At 43.3% G+C, this 19,052-nt stretch overlaps 1 protein-coding gene across 4 annotated transcripts in view; it reads right to left on the reverse strand.

Annotated features, from left to right (window-relative positions):
• The window catches only part of tj (Maf family bZIP transcription factor traffic jam), a 31,844-nt gene extending 13,364 nt beyond the window's left edge, over positions 1 to 18,480 (reverse strand). Inside the window, exons 1-2 of one of the 4 annotated variants that reach the window (XM_076520880.1) lie at positions 18,233 to 18,480; positions 1,903 to 3,595 (exon numbers count right to left, since the gene is read on the reverse strand). In XM_076520880.1, coding sequence (XP_076376995.1) covers positions 1,903 to 1,986 — 84 coding nt within the window. In that variant the 5' untranslated portion in view covers positions 1,987 to 3,595; positions 18,233 to 18,480. Of the gene's footprint in view, positions 1 to 1,478; positions 1,852 to 1,902; positions 4,390 to 18,232 lie in introns of those variants that run through there. The other 3 variants (XM_076520882.1, XM_076520881.1, XM_076520883.1) reach the window with 3 other exon arrangements.
• Positions 18,481 to 19,052: the final 572 nt, after the last annotated feature.

Raw genomic sequence — 19,052 nt, forward strand, 5'->3', positions numbered from 1 at the left:
TTTCTCCGGGTAATTTTCATTCATAAAAGCGTAATCGGATGTAACGATCTGTAAAATCCGCCGGCTCGCGCGTGCAGCAGCGTTATTTATAGCGATAGAGCTATTAGAAAAAATGCGCTTCCAGCGAAATTAAACGTGTTCCGGCGATACGTCAACGTCGTCCACTATTTATGCATTTACTATTTGCCGGGATACGCGCGCGTGCAACTACGCCTACGTGTTTTTCTTTTTATTTTTTTTTTTTTTTTTCCTGCTCCGCGCAAATACGCCGCGTTATAATTTCACGTTTGCACGCCGCTGCAAACGGTGCACGTGACTTCATTTATACGCGCGATATCAACGTCGACAAAAATTATCAGTACGCAGCAGATAATCACGCACGTGAATAAAGCCGTCGTCGCGGTACTCGCGAACCGTGTACGAGGAACCAACGTATGAATGACTTCGGAAATTGTGTGTTCGTCACGAATGCTGTACAAATTTGTATTTGAATCGCTGAGCAAAACTTACTGTTCGTTCCGATGAAAACAGATTGGAACAACTTTATCGCGCTAACACGTTATTTCCTTCAATTTATCTTTACGCGAAGAAAAACACAGTGATATATTTTTGATCGGTTACGATGCAAAAGTTTGTGCTTCCGGCGCAATTTACTAATTATTAAACGGTAGGTGTCTCAACAGCACATCCAGCATTGATAAAGATGTGTATTATAAACAAATATCGATCGTCAACGGACAGCGTACATTTACCAAGTAATTTGAGCAAAGAATCGGTAAATATTTCTCAGTGTTGCGTAATATAGAATACAGAACTAATCGAACGTAAAATGCTAGAGATTACATATATCAAATTAGAAAGAGAAGAAACACTTTTCTTCGGAACGATTCTTGCAAACTATGATAGTAAGAAGCGGAGGTCGCATTTACAGTAATATCTCCCTAATTCGCGCTCAGATTGCGCGCACAAAGATGAACAATTTTGGAAGAGAAGATGCGATTATTCGAGCATCGCGTTTCGTCTTTATAGTTGTAGACAATCAGTAACCGAAATCTGAGCGCGAATTAGGGAGAGATTAGTGTACGATTATTCGAGCCTCGCGTCTCGTTTTTATAGTTGTCGACAATCGGTAACCGCAAAAAGGAGCCTCTTCCCAAATTCTCGATTTTTGTGCGCGCAATCTGAGCGCGAATTAGGGAGAAATTAGTACGATTATTCGAGCCTCGCGTCTCGTCTTTATAGTTGTCGACAATCAATAACCGCAATCTGAGCGCGAATTAGGGAGAGATTAGTGTACGATTATTCGAACCTCGCGTCTCGTTTTTATAGCTGTCGACAATCGGTAACCGCTAAAACGAGCCTCTTCCCAAATTCTCGATTTTTGTGCGCGCAATCTGAGCACGAATTAGGGAGAAATTATCGTGTTTCGAAGTTCCGGATATCACAGCGAATCATAATTTTAACACATGATGACACACCTGTCTAGGCACCTACGTATTGCAACCAACACGGTGAACCCTTCGGTTTACCGAATCTGCGAAGCCTGAACGGGCCACTCTCATCGTCGAAATCACAGTCGAAAGAATCTTTATTCGGAAACGCTTTAAGAAAACGGGGATAACCGAATAACGACGGCCAAAAGACCCGATAACCGTTGTCCACGCGTCGCATTTCTTCTCGCGAAACGAGAATCGAACGCTTCCGATGAATCAACGAAGAGAACCAAACGAAGCAATATTCGGGCCCAACTTCCGTGCAACGGAAACACGTACGACGAACTAACCGAGTCAGCTTTTCGTTTAATGCAACGAATTCGTTGGCTGAAACCGCGGAAACGCGGAACGTCTACACGCTACGGAAACGATAAATTAATCATCGCGGAGAAGAACGGAGAGCACTAACCTCCCGTTTGACGTCGGCGGGATCGAGATGATCGAGAACGAACTCCTGTACGTATTCCCTCGCGAGATGGTCCTCGGCTTCCATCTTAACCTCGTCGACCTCTACCTCCACCTCCTGCGCCTCCACCTCCTCTACCGTATCGGTTGCGGCCGCATACGGGTGCGTCTTCTGGCTGCCGTTGCCACCGCCGCCTCCACCGCCGCCTCCACCGCCGTCGTCCTCGCCACCTCCTCGACAACTCGTCACCGTTTGTTGCGTCGTGACCACCTTTCCGCTCGACTCCGCCTAACGACCCTCTACTCGCGAATCCCCGTCTCTCTTCCTCCTCTCACTCACTCTCTCTCTCTCTCTCTTTCTCTATTATATATATGTGTGTGTATATGTATATATATCTATATATGTCTATATATCTATATATGTATATAGATATCTATCTATCTGTCTTTCAACCTCTCTCTTTCTATCGCCCACGAACGTGACACCGATTACGGCACGCCACGTGAGCAGAACGATCGATTTTCACCTGGAATCACTGATCCTCGATATCTATCGTCGCGTCGCGCCGTGTCGCGGCGTCGCCTCCGAGAAACCACCGTCGTCGAAACCACCCCTACAGAAGTATACCTGTTACCGGGACCAAATGTTCCGACGCAAACAAAATCAGTTAGCTGGTTCTGTGTAGTAGTACCGGTCGATCACTGGAAAACCATAATTGACCGCACCATTGTCGGCGTAGAACCGGCGTGTCACCTTCTAAAATCACTGTCAGGTTCCGAAGGACTGTCCTGTGCGGGATGCGTTACCGGTCATCCACTGCGAAACACTGTCACCCGCATAGCACAACTGTTTCCCGCCAAAATGGACCCGAGGATCCTTCCTCGAGATGTTGCTGGCCGCGGTGGAGGGTGTCGTGGAGCACACACACACAGACAGAGAGTGAGAGAGAGAGAGAGAGAAAGAGAAAGAGTTTCGTGGTTGCGAAACGATAGCGGCCGCGGCGGGGCCGAAATCCGCAGGCCGCGGGTTTGTTGCGCGCACGCGAGCGTGTAATACGTGGGCACGGCCGACGGAAAATGGAAAAAGAAGACGCGTGGTAAGCAGCGCCGAATACGTCGTCCGAGTGGTGACTGGTCCGACGAGTGCGGCGGAGAGTAACCCTGCGTGCAGCGCGCAGGACGTCGGTGACGTCGGTGACGTCGTCGGTGGGGTCAACGGTGGGCGTGGCCGGGCTTCCGTCGGCCCGCCGACCGTCTCGCCGATTGGCCCGCGAGCCGTCACGGCGCCATTTGCACACTCCTCCCGCGCCCCACCGACGCCGCCACCTTCTCGCTCGCGGCTCCCGGCACCCGCCACCTTCGCGCGCCCGGCTCCCGCCACGGAGGCACCATTAATTTCTAAAGTGATTATTATAATTTTTCAGCAGCCGCGATGCTCCTATCCGACCCTACCGCCGCACCTCCCTCGCCGCGACACCTAGCCAGCCACCCCCGCGGACCCGGCCCCTCCCACGGGCCACGAGCCACGGGCCACGAGCCACGAGCCTTCTCCGCGAGAACCGTCTCTCTTTCGTCGGGATTTCAATTTAGCGCTGGTCGGTATATAGGGGTGACCCGTTATCAAGCGACCGCGATCTCGGATCGGTCCACGATCCTCCACGAACCGGCTGATGCGACACCGGAAGCCTCCCGCGCACCTGAAACACCCGTGAAATCCGTGCCCATGAAATAACGCTGACTACCCCTAGCCTACCATTTTTCTCTTTTCTTTTTTTTTTTATCAATACGCGGCGATTTTTGATTGCTCGATACCGGCTTTTCGTTTTCGGATCGGAGCGTGACCCCGTTCCCGTGACTCGATTCCAGTTTCTGGTCTAGATTCCCGTTCCACGAACACCACGGCGGTGGTTGCTGGATAATTATACGCGTCGAATTCGGAAACTCGTGCACAAAGATTACCACGAAATCGAAGTGATTTAATTAATGGAACGGAAGCTAGAAAGTTTAAAGTTGCCATTGCGTTTTAATAAACATTCTAGTAAGATTCAGTTTGTTCGAGACTCTTGTAATAAAAATTAATTTTTGAAACCAATTAGAAAGTTAGTGTCGCCCAAATGTGAAAAACGCGGCATTGATTTTGTTAACCCTTGCGACAATTCGATGTTTCAAAGTAGTAGCAGCCTGCGTGACGATTTTACAAATCTTGTCGTTCATCTCGTGTTCACTTTTTACCGTCCGTTTCGTACCGAAAGGTAAGTTGCGGGGATCAAGTGGTTGCTGTTAACTCGTTAACAAATTTTACAATGTTCGAGCATAAGAATACAAATTAACTCGTGACTGTTCATCGATGTGTCGAGCGATCCATGAAGTTCAAAAATCTGATAAAAAGATTGCCGATCGTTTTTCTATTAATAAATGGTTTGCTAAGTTATTCTATGATTAGAAAAGCACAAATAACGTAGGCTTCTCATTCGGTGAACAGTGAAGAAGTAGGTCAAGCAAAGTGACAATTATCTCATCTATCCCCTGAATACGCAGCTTTTTTTACTAAGCTTTTTCTATTAACAAATGGTTTGCTAAGTTATTCTATGATTACAAAAACACAAATAATGTAGGCTTCTCATTCGATGAACAGTGAAGAAATAGGTCAAGCAAAGTGACAATTATCTCGTCTATCCCCTGAATACGCAGCTTTCTCTATTAAGCTTTTTCTATTAACAAGTAGTTTGCTAAGTTATTCTATGATTACAAAAACACAAATAATGTAGGCTTCTCATTCGATGAACAGTGAAGAAATAGGTCAAGCAAAGTGACAATTATCTCGTCTATCCCCTGAATACGCAGCTTTCTCTATTAAGCTTTTTCTATTAACAAGTGGTTTGCTAAGTTATTCTATGATTAGAAAAGCACAAATAATGTAGGCTTCTCATTCGATGAACAGTGAAGAAATAGGTCATGCAAAGTGACAATTATCTCGCCTATCCCCCGAATACGCAGCTTTCTCTATCAAGCTTTTTCTATTAACAAATGGTATGCTAAGTTATTCCATGATTAGAAAAGCACAAACAAAACGTAGGCTTCTCATGAACAGTGAAGAAGTAGGTCAAGTAAAGTGACAATCGGAATTATCTCGTCTATCCCCTGAATACGCAGCTTTTACAACCTTGTTGATATCTGCTCCTAATTGATTAATTATTGAATCGAGACATGTTACTACATCTTGCATATTTATCTGACATCAAGACCGATCATCGCGAACGTTGCTGTGGTAACACGATAAAATTTTGTAGATGCGGCCAATAATTGCGTACGACAAGCGACCGAGACTGCATCGACTGCACGCATTCCGTTCTTTTCTGGTCGGGACAAGACGGGGCATTGGCAGTGCAAGAGGATGTGGCAAGTAGCGATGCCACGGATCGCGAGCTCGCATCTAAATAGGTTTCCGCAAATGTCTACGAATCTGGCCCTGCTTAGCAGTCTATATTCTGTACCCATTTCTCGGGTGGCACGACTTTAAAATGCTTCATGAATATCAAATTTTCGTTCTCTCGCGCGAGAGAGCCTCCGCCGCCGCACCCTCTCTCCTTCCTGTCTGTCTCCCCCTGCCTCCAGTCTTTTTTCCCTTTATTTCCCGTTACCACCCGTTCGCATCCCTCGGTAACAAAATTTGTTGCGCGAGCAAACGGTGTGCGCCTTGTAAAAGTTTTAACAAGCGCAGCTTTCTGTTTAATCGGGAAATTCGCGTTGCATCTATGCTCGGTGTCGAACAATTTGTTGAAGCGTTCATAGAACTGACACGACAGCGGACTATCGTATTCAAGGACGGACGTTTCGAAAAAACGTTAACATTTGAAAATGGAAGAACACCGCGAGAGAAGCCGATTTCTTTATACGAAGTGGTCGAATCAAGCTCCGAAACGAAAATGAATCCTCCCTGTAAAAGTGAATCAACGAAAGTGCAAGATTGCACAAAGACACGTAGTTCAGATATGACCGGATGCTTCCACCGATTATATAATTTTGTAGCGAGTTGTGCACGCTCGTGTACAAATAGCCGCTTAAATTAGTTCAAAAGTGTTGTTGCAACCGTATCGCGTCACGCGTTTCGCAACTCCCGATTCAATTACCGTCGCATGTCTTCGCAGCTGGAGAATTTTTCCCGTTCTCGCGCCACGCGCGCCTGTAATCTGTCATTGAAACGTAATCGAACGACATGTGCGGCAATTAAGCGGGGCGAGCATAGCGCGAAACGATATCATCCCGCTTCCGGCAGAAGACGCGGAGAAGCTTTAAGGTCTATCCGCGCTTTAAGCGAGCCAAGGTGACAGGGCAGACAAAATTTTGTTGGTCTAGAGCCGAGTCTAGACTCTAGACCGGCAAGTGTCGCGAAGACCTGAAACAGAACGGTGTGCGACGACGACAGGATTGGCCATTTTGTTCAGCGAGGAATTCGTCGACGCTGCACTTCGACATCCTCCGGCCGCCGCAACGCGCTTTCTTTTCGCTTCCCTCTTCGTCGTTCGACCTGTATACTCGATACGCCCTGCTCGGTTTCTCGGCATAACGAGACTGACAAATTTTTCCGCTGGCCGCGAGTCACGCGATCGACGTGGCATTAAATTCATCGAGTCGATCGTTCGAACGTTCGGACAGTCGAGAATCTCCTTAATTTTGCTTAGCATGCGATTCGTAATTACGCTGCACGTACAGTAAATTCCCTCCAATTGTCCCTCGGCTTGTAAACAAAAATGGACAAGTTGGAAAGAGGGGGTACGATTATTCGAGCTTTCCACCTCGTTTTTATAATTGTTGACAATTAACGACTATAAAAATGAGCCGCGGGGCTCGAATAATAGTATCTCCTCTTTTTCCAAATTGTTCATTTCGGTTTACAAGCTCAAGGAAAATTAGAGAGAATTTACTGAACAAACCGTCACCCTTGCGATCATACTTCGACCAGCGCGACCTACAGCAAGATCATCCGTGCGTCTGTCGAGTTCCTTGGGTCAGCCTTCGTCGAATTTTCTATGGACGATTTACTTGCAATCTATTAGAATTAATAAGCGATACCATGGATATTATGCACGCGCGACGGTGGATAAACGTCTCGAATGAGGGAGAATGTCGATGACAAATTCCAGGCTTTAGAACGTTTTCAATGAAAACAGCAATTAGGCCGGGCAATTGTACGTCTATAGTAAATTCTCTCTAATTTTCCTTCAGCTTCTAAAGGAAAATGGACAATTTGGGAAGAGGAGATACGATTATTCGAGCATTCCACTTCGTTTTTATAATTGTTGACAATAGACAACTATAAAAATAAGCCACAAAGCTCGAGTAATAATATCTCCTCTTTTTCCAAATTGTTCATTTCGGTTTACAAGCTCAAGGAAAATTAGAGAGAATTTACTACACAAACCGTCACCCTTGCGATCATACTTCGACCAGCGCGACCTACAGCAAGATCATCCGTGCGTCTGTCGAGTTCCTTGGGTCAGCCTTCGTCGAATTTTCTGTGGACGATTTACTTGCAATCTATTAGAATTAATAAGCGATACCTTGGATATTATGCACGCGCGACGGTGGATAAACGTCTCGAATAAGAGAGAATGTCGATGACGAATTCCAGACTTCAGAACGTTTTCAATGAAAACAGCAATTAGGCCGGGCAATTGTACGTCTATAGTAAAATCTCTCTAATTTTCCTTCAGCTTGTAAACAAAAGTGGACAATTCGGGAAGAGGAGATACGATTATTCGAGCCTTGCAGCTCGTTCTTATAGCTGCTGAGAACCGGTAATTATAAAAGCGAGGCGCAAGACTCAAATTAATCGTATCTTCTCTTCCAAAATTGTTCATTTCTTTTTGGAATCTGTGCGCAAATTAGGCAGAAATTACTGTATTTAGTATCGAAAGTACAGTGATGTCTCCCTAATTGACGCTCAGATTGTCCACGAAGATAGACAATTCTGGAAGAGGAGATACGATTATTCCAGCCTTCCACCTCGTTTATATAGTTGTCGACAATTCGTAACTATAAAAATGAACCGCAAGGATTGAATAATCGTATCTCCTCTTCCTAGATTGTCCATTTTTGGGGACAATCTGAGCGTCAATTAGAGAGACATTACTGTATTGACAATCGACGACTATAAAAGCGAGCCGCGTGGCTCGAATAATCGTATCTCCTCTTCCCAGGTTGTCCAGATTCGTTTCCAAGATGAGGGGCAATTGGAGAGAACTTACCGCACATTGTTCTCAACGGTTCGGGCAAAGCGAAGATCGAAAGACGTCGGATCCGTATTGAGATAATTCTATAATTTCTTTGGAAAGCGAAGAAGCAATCGGCGCAACGCGTGCCGAAGATTCGGCGACAACAATAACCGTGGATGCAACAAGTGTGCATGATCAACATCTTTTCCTTAATGAACTTGACATTGTAAACGGCAGATAAACACCGGGTGATGTAACATCGCTGCGCGAGGATCGCGGGCAACGAAGTCTCGTTGCGAAGTGAAAATAAAATAAACGAGTGAGCGAAACCGATGTTCCGGTACGCGCCAGGCGTCCGCTTGTTATCATGCTTTTACATCGTGAGCTCTGATCTATGGGATCTAGCGGAACCCGGGGACCGGTCGGCGCACAACAAACTTCGCCGCGAGATTTACGGCGAGCAATCGCACTCGAAAACCGAACAGCGAAGTTCTGGCTTCCTCTCTGTCCATCTCGACTGCTCCCTTTTCTGCGGCCACTGCCGAGGCGAATCCGTCGGAACCCCGTTCTCTCGATCTTAACTCCAATACCAATCTCGGTCATTTATCCATCTGCCGCGGACTCCAGCCGTTCGTCGAACGACTCGGAATCATCGGTATATCCAGAACTTTGTCCCGTTATCCTTTCTCCTCGCCGGAATCTATCCGTTTCCACGCTCCTCTTCGCGCAGTAAAAAGGAGAGATCGCCGGCGAGAAGGAGGGAGAAAGAGAGAGAGAGAGAGAGAGAGAGAGAGAGAGAGAGAGAGAGAGTAAATAAAATCTTCGACACGAGGCATTGATCGTCGAATCAAAGAGAGGCGAGTGAGATCATACCCTTTGCAACGACAACGACTGGTTCGATAACCTTGCCTATCGAGAAAAGTTTGACGAAGCGTCGCTGTGTATCTCTTTCGTCGATTATAATTTTTCTGTCGACCGAAGCTGATCGACGCTTCGCGCCTCTTTCGTCCGATCGCGATGCGATCTGGACAACGATTACTGTATTTTAAACGATTACGCCAGGAATTTTGGGGCTGCCAGAGAGCAGAGGGAGATTCGTTATTGGTCGCAGCTATTGCTAAAAGTTTTCAGCTTAATTTTTGATATCACGGTTGATAAAGATACGAGAAAGCTACAAGCGTTGTAAAAATGATTGGGGGACCAGTGATGAATTTCTTTAGCCGATCGCCGATTTTTCGATAACTAATATTTTCGATTTTAAGCCATCGATCGGCGAAGCTAGAAATTTTAATCGATCAATGCTCAACACTGTTAAAACGATTAGGGGAACGAGCGACGAATTTCTTTAGTCGATCGCCGATTTTTCGATGATTAATATTTTCGATTTTAAGCCATTGATCGGCGAAGCTAGAAATTTTAATCGATCATTGCTCAACACTGTTAAAACGATTAGGGGAACGAGCGACGAATTTCTTTAGTCGATCGCCGATTTTTCGATGACTAATATTTTCGATTTTAAGCCATCGATCGGCGAAGCTAGAAATTTTAATCGATTAATGTCCAACGATGTAGAGTGTAGAGGACGATTCTGTCTCGTGGTACAAGTAGTGACGGAAAGGATATACAATACTGGCCAGACAGTCTTGCCAAGATGGCACACTACTACTGTGAAGAGTCAGTGTATCCACTTCTGCATTGCCCCTTTTCTCATTACAAAATTGAATAAAATGGAACACGAACGGTTTCAATATTAATGGAGTATTCCACGAAATATATCTCGTATCCTTGTTTCGATGGAATCTTATATCTCAGTCTGTAGGAGTCATTCGTTCAGCGTGCACAAAATTTTATCGAATTGGCTACTGATTTTACTTTTTATTGCGATACATATCGAAACGAAATAAACGGACTGAAAGACGACGGTAACCTATATTTTATTCGATTTAATTCAATCAAGAGAAATCCAGCGTCGAACATTTTAATCCAACAATACGCTATTAATTCTACAACAATGGAATGCAAGAGGACTTGGTTGACATGAAAAAATTTGAATTCAAAATCGCGTAACGAACGTTTTAAAATTCCACGAGGCACAATTTGTAAAGAACATAAGTTGGAAATATAGTGCATAGAACTGCACGAAGTACGATTCGAACACGATCACACATTGAAGCGATGCTTTCAGTAATCCAAAGACTTCAAAAATGGCCGCAGATGACGCGATTATTATACGCGCACACTAAAGAACCTCGTGTGCCAGCCTCGATCGCCAAATGTTGAAGTTCTTCGAACTTTAACTTTCGGTGACCTCGATCCAGTTACACGTTTAGGACGAAGACAAAACACGTACGTGGGTCGGCAACAAACTCCGCGCGCGTTCCTCGAACGCCGAACAATCGAGTACCAAAAAACCAATAAACAGAATTACTAACTGGAAAAACAGTGCCGAACTAAATGTGGTTCTTTATAAACTGCCTGCTCGTTGCTCCGCGTAAAAGACACTCCGACGGTTCTCTCCCCTTAAACGCGAAATAAATCGAGTTCGAACTCCGTCGCCGTCGGCGTCGTCGTCGTCGTCGGCGGTGTCGAATCCACGATGGCCATGGACAGTCGCGAGGCGGTAATCTATCCGGATGCAAATGAAAAGTCATCAGCCGCGGCTCCACGGCCCTAAGGAGGTTAAGTTTATGAACGCGCTTCAGCATGAGACTAAGTCCGCGAGAGGAGCAAGAGTAAAGGTGGCTGGCACCGGAGGGTGAAGGAGGAACGAGGGAGAGTGCTGAGCCAGCATAGCCGGCTTGCCAGCCTGCACATCGATACCAACCAGTCAGCCAGCAAGCCAACCTACCAATGAACCCACCTACACTAGATAGAAAGGTTTTTCCTACGGGAAACCGTTACATACACGATAATTTCAGGAAAATTGAAAGTACGAGCTCGCTCGCCGGCTCGTGACTCGTTAGCTTCGACGTGCATAAACATTTATTGATTCGGCGCCACTTCGTTCGATCAACCACGGAAACCCTTCCATTGCTATCCGGTCGTCAGTTTCTTGTAATTCTTTTAACCCTGAAGAAAATCGAACTGATATTATTAATATATTATATGATATATTATTATTATTATTATTATTATATTATATTATTATATTATATATATATATGTTATATATATAATATAATAATAATATATATATTTGTCATTTGTTCCGTACCTCCGAAGGCTCCGCTGCAGAGCCAAATGTTTTTAGCATACGTTATCGTCGGCGTTAGCAATTGTTATCTGTAGTTAAAACGTGCCAAGTCTGTACCATTACGATCAAACCATTTTTTGACCTTTTCTATGGTCAGCAACATGGAGAAAAATAAATATTATGATGAGAATTTAAAGCCAAGCGATACCGAAGACGTATTTGATTTTAAAGAGTTAAAAGACATTGTGGAAGACAATGTTGGTTATGATTCTGACACTTCGAGCAGTAGTAGCGAAATTATACTACCAAAGAGACGAAGAATGAGAATTATTGAAAGTGAAAGCGAAGATTCGTTGCAAAACTTAGATGAATGGTGCGATGTTACGGAAGAATTACATATTCCAGATAGAATACCTTTTAGTGTATTGCCACAGGTCATTGGACCACGAGTTCCTACAAACGTTGAACAGCCGATACAATATTTTAAATTATTTTTCACGGACGAATTGGTAAATGAAATTATAAAGGAAACCAACGATTACGCAGAAAATGTTCTAAACTTGAAAGAGACATCTAGTAACTCTGTTTGGCAAAGTGAATACTGTGACACTTGTCCAAGTAAACCCAGAATGCACATGGGAGATAGTTACCAAAGATACCGCATCATGGTGAAATACAAAATTTAAAATGTATCTTTTATTTGCAATAGGAAAATGTATATTTATAAAATAAATAAAATCAAATGCATTCGCAAGGACATGTAATCTTTTCCTCTGAAAATAAGACTTCCTTTATCTCAGGCGCTCCGCTCCAAAAATGTGCCGGAATTGCTGGTAGGCAGTACTCGATAAACGCGCAGAGCGCTAAAGGTTAACATAATAATATATATAACAATAATAATATTTCTTCGAATCGAATGAAAGTTTGATTCCGCTGTCATAAAAAAATCTAGGAATTAATGCGAATGAAAGAAATACAGGAAACAAATATTGGCTCGTTCGTTTAGAGAAGTTATTAAAAACGAGAACTGTTAACCCTTTGCACTTGAAGCTATTTTAACTGTAAATATAAAACCATTTTTCTAACTTATAGTATTTCTATTATACATGACAAAATGCATTTTATGCGCATGAAATTGACTCTTGGTACTCGCGCAATAATTGCACTCTTAGCAATCTTTTAAATCTAAACTTTGTCAATATAAAAATTATTTTAAAACGTGATATAATAAATTTTAGTGTCACCACTCGAGTGCAAAGGGTTAATTGATGTAACTGCCAGAAAAAGGTCGTAGTGCAAAGGATTCGCATAATAATCATTGCATCCATTCGTAGTTTCGAGATTTATATAAATAATCGTAAATTCCAAAGACGACTTTGAGACGAGTTTCGGGATAGATTTCACGCGCATCACGACTGACACAATTAGAGGCAAATATTGCTTCGCAGGGTGGTGCGAATATCTTCGTAAACGCCCCGATTAGAAAGTTCCTTGGATTGTTCTAAGTTGAACGTAATGGAAGAACTCTGGGCGGAGACAGTAGTTTCCGGTGCGATTGATCTTACAGTGAAAGCGGTCTGCATAGGTCAGACGTGCCTCGTAAAACGGGTCCAACGACACGAGTGGATATTTTCAGTTATTTCGGTTCGCTCTACCGTAAGGACGCAATCTTTCAGGAATCTCTACCATCCACAATCTACCTACGACGATACCCTGTAAACTGTAACACCAACGAATAAATAAACATTTAAACATCACTGCACACGATTCCAATAACAGAATCGAACTTATTCGATTGTTGTGCAATTCGTAAATATTAACTCGTTGTCGGTGATTACAACGACCGTGGAATAAAATGACGGGTCCGATAACCAAGTTGAATATTAATTGGGAAAAAACTGATCCGAATTCAGCGGTGCTATCCGAATGACGATTAACTGGCCACGACAATTAACCCAAGTCCGCGGAACGAAGCAGTCTACGAACAGACGGGGCAAACAAAACCGGCAACAATGATATCCGAATCGTTCGTAAACCGCTACGCGGAAGGTCCTCCTCCTTCTTCCACGCTAATATCAATCCCCGAAGGATCCAGGGATCCACTCGTGGCGTATTTCGAGTATCCTGAAACAAACTGATCCGCGGTGATCGAGCGGGTTGCTTGCGGTATTCGGGAAGAGGGACGGTATCCCCTGATTCATTCATAACAGAGACAACAAGCTGGAAGAGGGGTGAATTGAAACGTGTACAGGGTGTTGCAGAACTATAAACACGCGTGTCACACGAAATGTGAATATATTACGTGAATATATTACTCCATAAATATTGCTTCGTAAGGATTACAGTGGATCAAGTCTATGTCTCGCCTAAGAGAAACGTTGAAGCAAGATAACGATGATCTCGGAATCATGAAAGTGTTAGAAGTATAGCAGATAAGTATTTACTAATGTACATATTTAACCCTTAGCGTTCCGTTGGCTCCGCTATGGAGACATCCGTCATTTGTTCCGTAAATCCGAAGGCTCTGCTGCGGAGCCCAATCTTTTTAGCATGATTACACCGAAGATGTTATGTTTTTGTCGACGTTGGCAATTGTTATTTGTAGTGAAAACGGGCTTAGCGTGTGTACCATTCCGATTAAAACATTCTTTGCCCATTTTTATACTTGGCAACATAAAATGAATAAAATCAAACGCTTTCATAAGGATGTGTAATTTTTTCCGCTCAAAATAAGACTTCCTTTATTTCGGGCGCTCCGCTCCAAAAAATGTGCCGAAGTTGCTGGTAGTGATATTTTTCAGAAAAACGCTGTTCAACTTTATTTTAGAACGTCCAAAGAATGTTTACTAATTTTTAATTTAATTTAATTATTAATCGAGCCGATTCCAGTGAAGATTAACGATACAAAAATTCCGGCAAACTCACGCAAAAGATATTTTTGTTTCAATAATTCCGTATCCAAACAGAATTCAACGGACGATTCGCAATGCTAATTTTATAATAAATCGCGTCATAGAACACGAGGGATATATTTATTTAAGAATTGCGAAGAATATCGTTGATAGTAAATTTACCCATTTCGATGAGGATGCATTTGCTGCTTGGAAATTTCGGTCACGATTCACGATGTCGATGCACTGACCTCGCACAATGTTAAGTAGATACCATTACGATTAAAACATTTTTTGCCCATTTTTATACTTAGCAACATAAAATGAATAAAATCAAACGCTTTCACAAGGACGTGTAATCTTTTCCGCTCAAAATAAGACTTCCTTTATCTCGGACGCTTTGTTCCAAAAATGCGCCGGAGTTGCTGGTAGGTAGTACAGTAATGTCTCCCTTATTGACGTTCAGATTGTCCACAAAAATGGACAATTTGGGAAGAGGAGATACGATTATCCGAGCCTAGTGGCTCGTTTTTATAATTGAGCCGTTTGTTTTGAAAGTGGCATAAGTCACTTTACCGTAATGAAAAGTGGTGATTTTTTAATGTTTATACGAAATTATTTATACTGAGAAAAATATCAGTATCCTGAGATAACAAATACAAGTAAATCTTCTCGAAAGTTAGCATCCATATTTTTAAACATGTTAAAACGCAAACCCTTAAATATATCGACTTAAAAACAAAGTGACTTATGCCACTTTCAAAATAAACGGCTCAATTGTTGACAATGTATAACTATAAAAACAAACCGAAAGGCTCGAATAATCGTATCTCCTCTTCCCAAATTGTCCATTTTTGTGGACAATCTGAACGTCGGTAAGGGAGACATTACTGTACTCGAGAAACGCGTGGAGGGCTAAGGGTTAATGTTCGTGCACCTACAACGATCTCTGACAAGTCAAATGCAATGAATTAACGATCTTAATCAACTATATAAGTTAACCTCGTCAATTGTTCTCTAATCGTAAAAAATACTTTCATGCAACATCACTCTAAAATTATTATACAACTGATCGCATCGATTGGTTCAGTTTTACAAAAAATTGTTCAAACGCCGCTTCCATCAGTCGGCCCTAAATGTTACAAATTTCGAAGCAAGAAGAACGACGAAGGTAGAGGGAGGAGCTGAAAGAATAGAGATAGAAACAGAGGAACGTTAGGAAGGCAGGGGAGAGCGAATTGAAAGGGGCAAGAGAGGCGGAGGGTGGCGAGCGAGAAGGAAACTCGATCGGAGAAACGGAGGGAGAGAGAGAAAAAGAGGGTGAAAAGTTGTCAGTGAAAAGGGACGAAGAACGTTCAGCAGGATAATCCTTGGAGTCATTTGTCTGCCGGCTGTTGAGACGCTCATTTGTTCGCGGCGCGATGACAGATGACAATGAAGTAGAGATCGTGCCCGTGCCCGTGCCCGCGCCGTGCCACGGTCATACAGCATGGGATGCCGTATGCCGCATGCCTGTGCCATTTGCCGTGTAGGTGGGGCGGGCAGGGGCAGCGGACATCCCCTTGATCTGTTTGCCGTTCGTGCCTCAATTATTCTCGGATCATCGCTGTGTATCGGGCCGAGGAACAATCGAATCGCGGTATTTGTGTCGTCGTGATTAAAAACATAATGTTCCGTCTCACCGGCGCGCGGCTCGGCGCGGCGGAATTGGAGACACGAGGGTGTTCCGGGGATCTCACTTTCACGGTTCCCGATTTATCCCGATTTATCCCGAAGTCACATTCGTCGTTGCCACCTACGACCTACGATCCACGCGGAACAAAACGACGCGGGTCTCTGACACTCGATTTTGACGTTACCAATATTAGATACCATAATGCCTCCTGAACAACCAGACAAACTCGAAAGTTATCGATAAATCGCGAATTCTGTGCAATTTTAATGAACGCGTGTAGGTGAAGTATAATACAATGACGCTATACGAAGAAGAATTTAAGGATATCCATTATTTGTAATTCACTGAAATTATCGAAGAAAGAAATTTTTATTCGACCGATGTTTGTTAAAAATCGATGGACATTATTATTATGTTGCATAAATATTTGCGATCTAGTTGCTAATCGCATTAATTTTGTTCAAGATAGACGAAGAATTATGTCATCCTGATGTGATTAATCGTTCGTCTTCCACTTACGGTTACAGTAAAAATGACTGGTAGCTTATCGCTGGATTCTGAATTTTGCTTTTAATTAAGCTAATCGCAGTAATTTTGTTAAAGATAGACGAAGAATTATATCATCCTGATATGATTAATCGTTCGTCTTCCACTTACGGTTACGGTAAAAATGACTGGTAGCTTATCGCTGGATTCTGAATTTTTCTTTTAATTACTGGTACTGTAGTAATGTTTCTATAACAAAACAATTAAAACTTCTTGTACGAAATTTCAGTAAATCCAATTTTCTTATAAAACAATATGCAATTGCACATTAATCGCACGTACTCTGGTGTTAATTTCATTTTTATCCGTAGGTGTTTTTCAGAAGGAATGAGCGTTCCACCTGATTTTCATTAAAAAAATGCCCTATCAATCTTTTGATATTGTTTTCTTGCGTCATTTTTATTTGATGAACGATAAAACTCCATATACGTACAGAGCAACAAGAATATTTTCAATATGATTTCGGTAAGAGTATCGCGAACGATTAAAGCTCGGTTCATTGGACGCAAGAAACGAATTTATGGAAGGAAACGGCCCGATCAAGTTAAACCAAGAAGCAACATACACATAGACGGAACGCGAGGGGAACGAAACCAGACGATGCCGCATTTAGCGACTTCCGGTCCGCGTCGGAAGTTCCGTCATATTTGTCACCAGGCTGTTATTAATGGCGAGTTTTTATTGTTTCGGTGAAGCTAAGGGAGGCGAGCGAGGAAGAGTCCAGAAGAACCATCGTTTCTCGTCCCTGGCTATTAAATTTAATAGCCAATATCTCCTCTATTGCTAGCACGTTTTATGTCTTCTATATCTTCGCGATTCTTCTCGGATAAACAAACATCGGTACTTTTGATTATAGCAACACTCTGTTGCTAATTTGGTCACCGTAAACACGTACGACATCGGTAATTCGAAAGCGAGGGTTGGAATTTAAATCGAGTCGATCGGATGAAACGAACTCTCTCTCTCTCACTCTCTCTCTCTCTCTCTCTCTCTCTCTCTGTTTGGGTATTTAGATAATTACTCGAAAGAGTAGAATAAGTCCGTTTCATTACCGATCGGTATTTAGAGTATAAACTACCCGATTGAGAGTCCCCCTCCCATGTCACAATTTCCCAAGAAAAATCCTACCGTCGATCACAGACGCAAGAATAATCGTACCATTTAATTAACAGCCAATATCTTCTCTATTGTTAGCACGTTTTATGTCTTCTATATCTTCGCGATTCTTCTCGGATAAACAAACATCGGTTCTTTTGATTATAGCAACACTTTGTTGCTAATTTGGTCACCGTAAACACGTACGAGATCGGTAATTCGAAAGCGGGGGTTGGCAAATCGAGTCAATAGGATAAAATGAACTGTTCGGGTATTTAGATAATTACTCGAAAGCGTAGAAAAAGTCCGTTTCATTACCGATCGGTATTTAGAGTATAAACTACCCGATTGAGAGTCCCCCTCCCATGTCACAATTTCCAAAGAAAAATCCTACCATCGATCACAGACGCAAGAATAATCGTACCAATTAATTAACAGCCAATATCTCCTCTATTGTTAGCACGTTTTATGTCTTTTATCTCTTCACGATTCTTCTCGGATAAACAAACATCGGTACTTTTGATTATAGCAACACTCTGTTGCTAATTTGGTCACCGTAAACACGTACGAGATCGGTAATTCGAAAGCGGGGGTTGGAATTTAAATCGAGTCAATCGGATGTGAAACGAACTGTTCGGGTATTTAGATAATTACTCCGTCATGTCACAATTTCCCAAGAAAAATCCTACCGTCGATCACAGACGCAAAAATAATCGTACCCTGGCAGATAGGAAATTACGTCATCCTGCACGCGTTCCATGCGTGCCATGTCGTCGCCGGTCTCGGCTGTATCACGATTCGCGAGCATTGTAAAACAACACACGGCAATCAGAGCAGTGGAAAGATCGTAATAACATCCTCCTACGAGACACCGTAACAGATTAGACTTCGTACAGGTACGAAGAAATCGTTTCCAGAGGCTGATTCCTGGTAGCAATTTATTAATAACCGATAGCACACGCACCCGAGACGCACCCCGCGCTCGCTTCTCGCTTCGTGCGTGCGCCGACTACGGGGGCTTTACTGGTTGCGTGCATCGGATAGTCGCGTCGTCGGCTTCGTCAATTCAAACGATCGGCCTTCGACTGTCGCATACCAACTGCACCATTTAGCCGATCTTTTTTTCACCGTGATGAAGGATGCCGCGATAACTACAGTCGCCGGTGATGAACTTCGCTGATAAGAGAAATATCGCGGCGCGAAGCATTGGAAGATTGTGCGCTCAAGTCTCGGTTACTCGCGTAACTTTGAATGCACGGGTGGCCCAGTAATTTCCTGCGTTTACAATCGATCGTTTCTACAGCGTGGACACGCGTTCGCCCGATCGATTATCAAATTTTGATAGCATGTCATCTGCGCAACGTGTCGTCTGCAAGTAAAACATGTTCTCGTCTGTGCGAATTCTATCGCTGAGACTACGTCGTACTGCGAGTAAAAGTTTTCTCAGATTTTCAGTAGTTATCGCAAGCACAGTAATGTCTCTCTAATTGACGCCCGGATTGCGCACAAAAATGGACAATTTGGGAAGAGGAGATACAA

The sequence above is a fragment of the Megalopta genalis genome, chromosome 4 (genome assembly GCF_051020955.1).
Source record: "Megalopta genalis isolate 19385.01 chromosome 4, iyMegGena1_principal, whole genome shotgun sequence".
NCBI lineage: Eukaryota > Metazoa > Arthropoda > Insecta > Hymenoptera > Halictidae > Megalopta > Megalopta genalis.